Source organism: Schistocerca gregaria, chromosome 3 (genome assembly GCF_023897955.1).
Source record: "Schistocerca gregaria isolate iqSchGreg1 chromosome 3, iqSchGreg1.2, whole genome shotgun sequence".
Classification (NCBI taxonomy): Eukaryota; Metazoa; Arthropoda; class Insecta; order Orthoptera; family Acrididae; genus Schistocerca; species Schistocerca gregaria.
In genome coordinates, this window is record NC_064922.1 from 569,994,566 (window position 1) to 570,005,155 (window position 10,590).

At 40.6% G+C, this 10,590-nt stretch overlaps 1 protein-coding gene across 1 annotated transcript in view; it reads right to left on the minus strand.

Annotated features, from left to right (window-relative positions):
• The window catches only part of LOC126355909 (cholinesterase-like), a 101,050-nt gene extending 96,210 nt beyond the window's left edge, over positions 1-4,840 (minus strand). Inside the window, exon 1 of the mRNA XM_050006422.1 lies at positions 4,766-4,840. Within this exon, the coding sequence (XP_049862379.1) occupies positions 4,766-4,831 (66 nt within the window). The 5' untranslated portion in view covers positions 4,832-4,840. The remainder of the gene's footprint in view (positions 1-4,765) is intronic.
• Positions 4,841-10,590: the final 5,750 nt, after the last annotated feature.

Here is a 10,590-nt window from a genome sequence, read left to right on the forward strand (position 1 = left end):
GCTTATGGGCAGCCGCTCGACCATGAAATCCAAGTTTGCTCACCTCCCTCTTAACTGTCATAGTACTTGCAGTTGACCCTGATGCAGTTTGGAATTCCTGTGTGATGGTCTGGATAGATGTCTGCCTATTACACATTACGAGCCTCTTCAAATGTCGGCGGTCTCTGTCAGTCAACAGACGAGGTTGGCCTGTATGCTTTTGTGCTGTACGTGTCCCTTCAAGTTTCCACTTCATTATCACATCGGTAACAGTGGACCTAGGGATGTTAAGGAGTGTGGAGATCCCGCGTACAGACGTATGACACAAGTGACACACAATCACCTGACCACGTTCGGTCCGTGAGTTCCGCGGAGCGCCCCATTCTGCTCTCTCACGATGTCTAATGACTACTGAGGTCGCTGATATGGAGTACCTGGCAGTAGACGGTAGCACAATGCACTTAATATGAAATACGTATGTTTTTGGGCGTGTCCGAATACTTTTCATCATACAGTGCATAATCTTGACTGAGTCTGATACAGTTTCCTTCCTTCCTTCCTTCCTTCCTTCCTTCTTTGTCAAAATCGGTATTGACAGAAATCCTCCTGAGGAAAATTTTTCCATCTGGAGTTTAAAATGACAAGCAACCGATGTTAGCCAACGAAGAAAAATTATTTTCATGCAGAATATACCGTTTTTCGCTTTTTTTACCCATTTTTCACTTCCGTTTGCCTCCAGGTTAACTTCAGCCATATTACGCGAAATTGATCTTGGATCGCTACCATCGAATACTGATTGAGATATAATTTCAGGAAGTAAGTATCAGATGTGATTGCATAATTTTCCAGTACAGTCGTACTCAGTTGTTAATCAATATTGTGATAATTTATCTGAGTACTGTTGAATATGAAATCCTGATAAGTTTCTTTAATTGCCTCTGATCACAGAAACCATGTACATAGGTACACTGAAGGAATGACAATGCGTATTCTTCTTAAAGAATCATTTTCCTCTTGAGATAAGAGAAATTAACCTTGAAAGAGATATGTCATAAGTACGTAGATTTCCTTCATTGCTTCTAATAGAGGTTTGTCAAGGAGATTTTCCGCATTTTTAATGTAATATTTTTTAAGCCTTTGCATTCGTTATATACTTTAAAAACGGTAGGAATTCATACAGACAACATCCTGAATCACAGATACTGACAATAACAATATAAATTTAGGTAATAATTTTTATGAAAAGTACCTAACTTAATTCACATGGCAAACATTAGCTGATTTTGTTAATATTAACTTTGCAGCAACAGTTCGTCTTTAGTTTCAAGTATGTTACATTCTAATCAAGTTCATGAAAATCGGCACTGATTTGAATTACAAGTCTACAAATGGCCGTAAATAAAACCGAGAAATTAAATTCCGGATGAAAGTATGAGAACTTCATGGTAGCAGAGCATTTTTTTTCAACAAAGTAATATACAGAAAGTAAAAAAATTAATGATATCCTAGTAATCACAAAGTGAATCAATATGGGAATAGGTATTTTGGAAGCCACAAATATGTTTTACAATTCAACCAAGAACGTTTACCCTTTCCCAGACTTTTGTTACTCAGAACATTCGAAGGCACTGAAACAAAGATTTGTACATGATGAAGGGGACAATATAGGTTGTTAGAAAAAGATTCATCCAGTTTCACAGGTCTATATCTTCTACATGAATGAGAATAAAAACTTGGGTTGAGTTTCAAGTTGTGCAAAGAGACACAAAGTCTTTATTTTTCAAAACATCATCCGATTTTACAAGGATAAATCTTTTACATGGCATGAACATACTCCCTTGAAACACTTTTTACAATTACTTGTAAAGTCAAAGTTCTGATTTCACATTCATAAATGTCCATTCTGCCTTCCATGGGTAGCACGACGAAATGCCCATTTGACAGTCGAACATGTAGCATATCCTCGCGATCCCGTCTGGCATCGACGCTGTTGCTACGCAACGTCGCACTTAGCCAAAGTTGTCGGATGGCCGGCCACGTAGGTGGACGCTTACACAAACCATTCCAAAAAGAAATCACGTACCGTGACGTCAGGGAAACTTGAAGGTGTAATGTACCGAACAAAAAAGAATAAATAAAATAATGAAGTGATATTTGTGAATGTTAATTCTTCGAGAGGCGGGACATACCACATTGACAACAGCAGGAGTGTAATGATAATGACATGGAAAAGTAGAATTTTATATGAGTGGTAAAACTGCAAATACTACTTCGTGGAATAATGTCACGTTCTTGAGATGATCACATTCTTGTAAAACTCAGACTGAAAAATCGTCGTTGGAGAGCGGAACAGCTTCGTAACGCAGGACCGTGAGGTATAACAAACGATTTGCACCATAACAGCAATGATAATCGAACTTCATGAAACGAAAATTAGAACGCAAGCTCGTCTTGAGAAAACGTAACTGTACATTCGGCAGTGCGCTGATGGCACGTCACCCAGCCGTCCACTTCCAGCGGCTTATTACATAGATACATATCAACGGCTAACAGTTAGTAGGACAGCATCATAAAAGTGTCGGAAACTAATGAAATAAAGGGCATTTCCAGTTATTAAGTACGCTAAAAAATTAAATACAGAACCTCTTACTCTTCACGTCCATTCCAGAGAGCGAACAAGATGCAAAGCGCAAGAGCTGAAGAAAGAATAATTCGTACATCAGCTTTTTTTTCTTCAAACTCATGATTCACATATTTCACATAGAATTTATCATATGCGCTAGTGATGTAGTCTGAAGCACATTTACATTCTTATATCAAATAACTAATCGTTACAGAGGCCAATGGTGCAATGTGAAATCCGTACTATTCTTACGGTTCACCCATCTTTGAGGCAGCTCGTTGTTAAGAAATGCTCCTAGCTACAGTTACTAATGTGGCGGTGATGCATTCTTTTCGACGTGTTCTCAGAACTGAGGAAAAATCCATGTCTCCATTATGTCCGTAATAAAAGAACGGTTCGCAATTCTTTTTTCCCGATAAACGGCGTAAAACGCATGAAGCTTTGGAAGTCCCTTTATGCAGGAATTTGGTATCTGACAGCTGTGTTTTCCGTATTTTTATTCTTTGACGGTTCGCTGAACGCCAGACATGAGACAATACTTCTTTCTTCCATCTCCACGCTGAGAATGACACATAACGCTACATGTGTTGTCACCATAATGAAGGGCTTGTTGCAATGGAATCCTGTATTGGTTGAAAATAAACGGGGTAACAAAACGCGTCCAAAAGCCACATGATGAATGGTTAAGACTCGGCTAGCACGACGAGTTATGTGAAGTTTGTGCGAAACTCTGCCGAATGCGTGCTGTCACAGTCCTGGCCTGTGGATTTCGCCTGACAAAAGTACCAGTGTCTTGAAATTGCTCCTTCCACTGTCAGATGCTATCACCAGTAGGAGATGTTATGCCGCACAGTTCTAACTTAAAACGTCTTTTGGACAGTCTTATCTCGAGGCACGATGGCCAATGAACTAGCGAACGAGCCAGCGAGATTTAAAGAGAGACCTCTACCGGATAAACTGGCAGTTTACAGCTGGCACCAAGGCAAATATGTTCTCAAATCTTCATCCGTTTCACCTTGTGAAACACTCTGTGTCATAAAATGCCACATCGTTTCTTCCTTTATGGGGAATATATTACATTCTTGCTCACATGCAACGCGTTACAAATAAGAGGGAAACGTTAGAGAAATTCGAAGGCACGAATAGAACTACTGGTAGACGATCTTGTAAATCAGCGTTTAGGCATCAAAATTAACAATCGTGGGACGTTATGTACGAGATAAACGTTTTAAAAGTTAGTAGCAGAAACAAATTTATATTTCTTCGTGAATACTAAGAGATTGCATCGTAAAACACTGATCAGGCAAAAATTGTGGCACTTTGATGGCAAAAAGACAATCATAGATAGCTGCTAGTGCTACACTAAAAAAAAAGGCCTTTCCTGACATGAAACATAAATTTCAGATTCCATATTTGTTAAGACATACGTATCACGCTAGAGAAATTAATACACTATTTTAGAGTGTGAAGATGTCAGAGCCGAGAATAAAGCCTCCAACGACAAAAATACAAGGGGTGAACAAGAAGTATAGTCCAGAATCGATATGCTAATCAGGCAAAATCGGTGTGACCCTACAGGCAATTATCCCAGTTTGAAGACACCCGTTTGGTAAAATATTGTGGCCTGCTGCGTGAAGAAGTCCGTAACCGCCTGCTGCACATCCTCGTCCGTCAGGAATCGTCATTAGTTCGGGGTTTCTTTTAAGGGAACGATAGCGTGATAATCGTATACGGCAGATGCCCGGGTCTCTCCAACATGTTCGTAATAGGTGAGGCTGGCCTCTCAGATCGACCACCATCTTTTATCGAACCGCAACCAGCACGGAACTTGGCGCACTATTCCACAACGGTGGTTTTCCACAGACATGTTGATCCTTACGTATTCTTCAGTCTCTGACTGGTGTCCACCGTCATTTGTCCTTCGACAGCCAAGAAAAGAATAATACCAGGTTGGCCCTTTATGGATGCATATGATAATAACGTCGTCATATTTTACGTTTCCGCACGTCGGGAAGCCACGAACGCCACGCTAATACCTTGCTTATATGTCTATACTTACACATCCGCACTACGTTGCATGTACGACTCCGTAAAGCCCCCAGACAGAAATTGCACTGCGATGTACACACTGTCACGGGTGAGATATTGCTGCGCTGCGTTTACCTTGACGATGATCGCCATCCAGAGCAGCACAAGGACGCACGTGGGAGACATTTTTATTGCCTGCATGGTTGTTGTACTCTGAGACTCCTCATCTGGCTTATAACTGCGGCAAAAGGTAATAGCCACGTCTTCAGGAAGCAAGGCGCTGTACAAAGGTCAGCAGGCTAGCATGTGGAGGGAGAAATTGAAGACATACAGTGTCCGTTATTAGCCGTATATACATTATCAGATTTTAATCAGACTCTTTGATAAAATGTCTACTCTGTTGCCGGGGTTCAAGAAACTGATTAAAGTGGAAGCATCTAATGCCTTTACAGTCCAGAGATAACAAAACAGTAACTGAACTGTGTACTTCTGCATAGTTTACAGGTATGCCGCACGTCTGTATCGTAGGACTGTAGCGCCGTAAATTACACAAACCATTACAAAGTCATCATACACATAGTGTTTCAAAAAGAAAGTGGCCATTAGTGGGAAAGAAGTTTCGTTTCCTTATGAAAAACAATCCAAAAACACACATATATCACAAGAACTTTTTAGCTCGCATTTAGCGACACGAAACAAACGTCAAATTGCGACGGAGGACAGTATGTACTGGTGAATGTAAATGACTAGCATTTCAGTACAAACTAACGAAATTGGTAAGAGTGATTCCGTCAGCAATGTGCAACTAATGGAAGGTCGCTAAGCAAGTTTCTCATTCGAGTATTGCGTTTGGATCTACGTTGTTTTTGAGAAAATTGTGTCACACCAAGTGTCAGAAGGAGAAACGTCTAAAGTCACATGCCAGGCTTCCACAGCGACAGGATCATGGCATATCAACTCTGCCGTTTATTGTACCACGATATTGTTGTTACAATTGGTAGGGATCCACGACTGTCATGCGAGTACGGAATCTATTGTTTCAGGAGAGCCACACTAAACGCCACACAGGGTTTCAACGACCTCACGCGACTAGCGCCACAAGGCCACGCATTGTTTCCCGGTTGTGCAGTGTCGCACAATTTGGGCTTGTTTTGCGGCAAGACAAGAGTTCACACGGACAGAGATACTGTTGTGGGTCTGCACGATTGGCGAAATAGACGCGGCTTTTTTTTCTAACTTTTTGTGTACCTATGATGGCGTCGCTGTTCGCTGGCCTCCCGAGTGATCCTTGCTTCTAACACCAGCGCTACACACTGCCAGTTGGTGCTTCCGAGAGGAAAAAATATGCCTTACATTGGGTCGAACCGTCGAAGTGAAGGAGGGCACTTATTAGCCACCGACCGCGAGAAGCTCTCACCTGTGTCCAGCGCACAGGAGTAACCAGCATGAAGCTACCTTCTTCAAATCGGGCTGCACAACTGCGTCAGTTTAACTCTGCGTCGATCCCGGTACAATGAGCACTCCGTCGAATTCAAGCCGGTAAAACCTGCAGAACGTGGCTGTCCAATTGTGTTTATCGTTGATCCCAGGTTTCCTTGTGCTTACTAGGATTTTCCCCCAATCCTTAACCTACGCTCTGATGAACACATTACAACTCGTGTTGGTGGTATTTCTCTCAACTCGTTAGGCGAGTAATGGTGGTGCGCTCTACCGCACCTCTATCGTCTGACAATGTTCGCTACCCTGAAACATTACGCTAGGGAAAGGGTGGTTTCCAAGAGTTCCACTGGTTACCACTGCGCGAAATGCCAAGGGGCTACATTGTATCCAAAAGGAAGGTAGAATACTATATATCACTCGTGGTCCGACACTTCAGACTGCTTACTTATCAGTTACTTGAAGTAACCCTTTATCGTGTCGGCAAAATTCCTCTGACCACATTCGATGTGACACTGACGATGACGCTACTAGTGGCGTTAGAAAGAATGCTTTCGATACGTAAGACGACTTCTCGCCGAATTCGCCTACGCAAGTCTCTACTGCACATAGTTGCTCAACATACCCGTAACCATTAACATGCATAAGACACAGGAAAAGAGAATTATAGTGAATTATATTGTTTAGTTAAATAAATTAAGATTTTAGAGATGTAACTGTCAAAGAGGAGAGACAAAACTTGACTTTCATTGCAGTTTATGAACCTGAGGAAAGAAATAAACAGGAGCCTATAGAGTTCTATGACAAACTGCAGTTAGTTTGGGACACGTATATACAATCAACATAAAATAATATTTACCGGACATTTAAACAGAATGTTAGAGAATAAAACTGTCCCATAGATTATGTGAACGATGGGAGAAAACTTCATAAATAACAATGGAACATTGAGAGATTTGTTTCTTTTAACAAAGAGATGATAAGCATTACTTTCATCTGCAAAAAGGTAGCCATTACTACACGTGGTCAGCCGGACGGGGTGGCTGAGCGGTTCTGGGCGCTGCAGTCTGGAAACGCGCGAGCGCTACGGTCGCAGGTTCGAGCCCTGCCTCGGGCGTGGATGTGTGTGATGTCCTTAGATTACTTAGGTTTAAGTAGTTCTAAGTTCTAGGTGACTGATGACCTCAGATGTTGGGTCCCATAGTGCTCAGAGCTATTTACACGTGGTCAGCTCGGGGATTTAAATCTATTATTGGTTTAATTGCCATTATTGAAGAAGAAGACGTTAAAGAAAGATACAAGTTTACAAAGGCGATGTGACTTATAGTAGGTTCTGACCATTTCTTGGTGATATCTCAAATAGGTATATACCTTCTTCGGAGAAAGAACGAAAAGTTCACAGATGGAAAGATGAAGGAACAAATCCACAGAGGACCTCTACTAAATACTAGCATATGAGTTCTGTACCAGAGGGCGCTTAATTAAGAACTGGAACGTTAAGAACAAGAAGAATAAATAGAAATGGAATAGAAAAATACATAAACTGGAGTTAAGAAATCAGCTGGTGAAAACCTTAGGAAAAAGGAAGAGTATGAGAAGGAAGAAAGGATTAAAAATCGGGACGCCATAGTTACATGCAGTTATGAAGTAAACACAAGACTTTAAAAATGTCTAGGAATCAAAAAAGCAGAATCATAAAATTTTTAAACAAGACAGAACTTCGGTAAATCGAGAAAACGAGTTGATCAACATTTTTCTGATAGTTTTATGAGAATAACAGAGGGCGTTGTTCACAGAGATCATAAGATAGCTTGTGAAACAACGAAAATGTTCAGTCAAACAGAGAAAGAACTTTTGAAATAAATAACATCCACAAAGCAACATGGACAGCACATTATATGAATCTGTGATATGAAGAAACAAGCTCCACAGAGAATAAAGAGAATAAAATTGAAACAGGATTTGTAGACGATTTACGTTTGGATGAATTATGAGAAGCCCTCAATTCCACAAAGAATAAAAAAGTTAAAGATCAGGAACTCAAAAACGCTGAAAATTTAAAATATGAAGGCACACTATTACAACAGTGTTGTAACATGTATTTAATATGCGCTGGAGAAATGGAGCTTTTCCTGAAACATGGTCACAAACAGAAGTGATATCACTGTCTGACACAAAGAGACCGCAGCAACTGCTAGAACTGCAGAGGAATCAGCCTACTGGGCACCGCATATTACGTTTACACAAGAATAGTGAACAAGAGGTTAAAGATAATAGCTGAGAGTTCATTACGCGAAGAACAAATGGGTTTTCGGAGGGACTGGTCGACGATAGATGGAGTATTTATAATAACAGAAAAACAGAGAGAGTATAATACGAAATCTAATTTAGCATTCTTTGATTTTATGGAGACATTCGATAATGTTCATAGGAAGGAACTTGAATAATTACGGTGAAAAACCTAACAAACGTTTTAAAGAGTCTGTACAAACACACTGTTGTAATTTTAGATGTAAGTGGTACTCTATGTAACACAGCTTATGGCCACAAACAAAGGAGTTAGACAATGGTGCAACATTTCATCCGCAATTTTTAATATTTCTTTAGATGATGCAATTCGGAAATGGAAGGAGTTTTTAATTCTGTAGTTAAGACTAACAGAAATCCTCGCTTGAATTGCCTTTTATATGCAGGCGACGCCACGTTGCTGGCGGAGACTGAAGGTGACCTACAACTGGGAATACATTTAGTAGGTAGGATTTGTGAAGAGTAAAATTTGGCGATTGCACAAAAGGAGGTAAATTCAATGGCTTTTGAAGGAACATATTCATTACAGACAAAAACTGTGATTAGTAACAGTACAATGGACGTCGGCAAACATTTTAACTATTTATGTTCTGAAGTCACGTATAAGTATGACGAAGATTTCGAGAACAAATTAGCAATGTTTGCGAGTACATGTGAAACAATAAAAAGAGGTCAAAATAACGGAATTAAGAAAGAAACAAGATTGAATTTTTATAAGTCAATGGGAGGTCAAATACATGTTTACCGAAGTCAGTCGTAAGTTATACAGGGTGTTACAAAAAGGTACGGCCAAACTTTCAGGAAACATTCCTCAGACACAAATAAAGAAAATATGTTATGTGGACATGTGTACAGAAATGCTTAATTTCCATGTTAAGAGCTCATTTTAGTTTCGTCAGTGTATACTGTGCTTCCTCGATTCACCGGCATGATTTCATACGGGATACTCTACCTGTGCTGCTAGAACATGTGGCTTTACAAGTACGACACAACATGTGGTCCATGCACGATGGAGCTGCTGCACATTTCAGTCGAAGTGTTTGTACGCTTCTCAACAACAGATTCGGTGACTGATGGATTGTTAGAGGCGGACCAGTTCCATGGCCTCCACGCTCTCCTGACCTCAACCCTCTTGACTTTCATTTATGAGGGCATTTGAAAGCTCTTGTCTACGCAACCCCGGTACCAAATGTAGAGACTCTTCGTGCTCGTATTGTGGACGGCTGTGATACAATACGCCATTCTCCAGGGCTGCATCAGCGCATCAGGGATTCCATGCGACGGAGGGTGGATGCATGTATCCTCGCTAACGGAGGACGTTTTGAGCATTTCCTGTAACAAAGCGTTTGAAGTCACGCTGGTACGTTCTGTTGCTGTGTGTTCCCATTCCAAGATTAATGTGATTTGAAGAGAAGTAATAAAATGAGCTCTAACATGGAAAGTAAGCTTTTCCGGACATATGTACACATAACATATTTCCTTTCTTTGTGTGTGAGGAATGTTTCCTGAAAGTTTGGCCGTACCTTTTGTAACACCCCGTAAATAAAGGTCAAGAACATCGCGTACAAGCAGAAGAGATGAGGCTTTAAAGAGCACTAAAGAGCTGCACAAGAGTCGGCATATTTAGAAATTCGCAATTATATGAATAACTGAAAGTGTTTAATATCCTCAATAAAATGAAAGTAAACAGAGAAAACTGGAACGAAAATCTCGAATGAATTAGTGGAAAGATCAACTTCCCACCTAAGAAGGTTTAATCCATTTGGGAGAAGAAATCGAGAAAGGCTGAGGAAATGATGGGTCTCATAATAGCCAAAAAAATGGCTAACGCTCGAAGGAAAGATAGTCATGAATATGTCCTCTACCGTAACAAGAGAAAAATAGGAATTGGGCGGTGCAAGACAGATATTTGGGTAATCGCCGTGAAGTGTGTCGAGAGTGACATCGTGGACCCACACTGGCACAACGATAACTAATGAATCCCTAGAAATATTTCCTACGAGACACCTATATGGTGAACCACAGCTAATACATACCGACATATCGTACCACTTATCAAACCACAGACACCCGTCCATCCCATCTGTTCCAAGGACCGTAATAAACGCCAGGACAAAAAAGTTTCGCCCATTAAACTCTTAAAATACTACAAATTATATCTGATCATACAGTTATCTCCTCTCAATCACCTTCCCTTCATATGCAAATCCTCAACC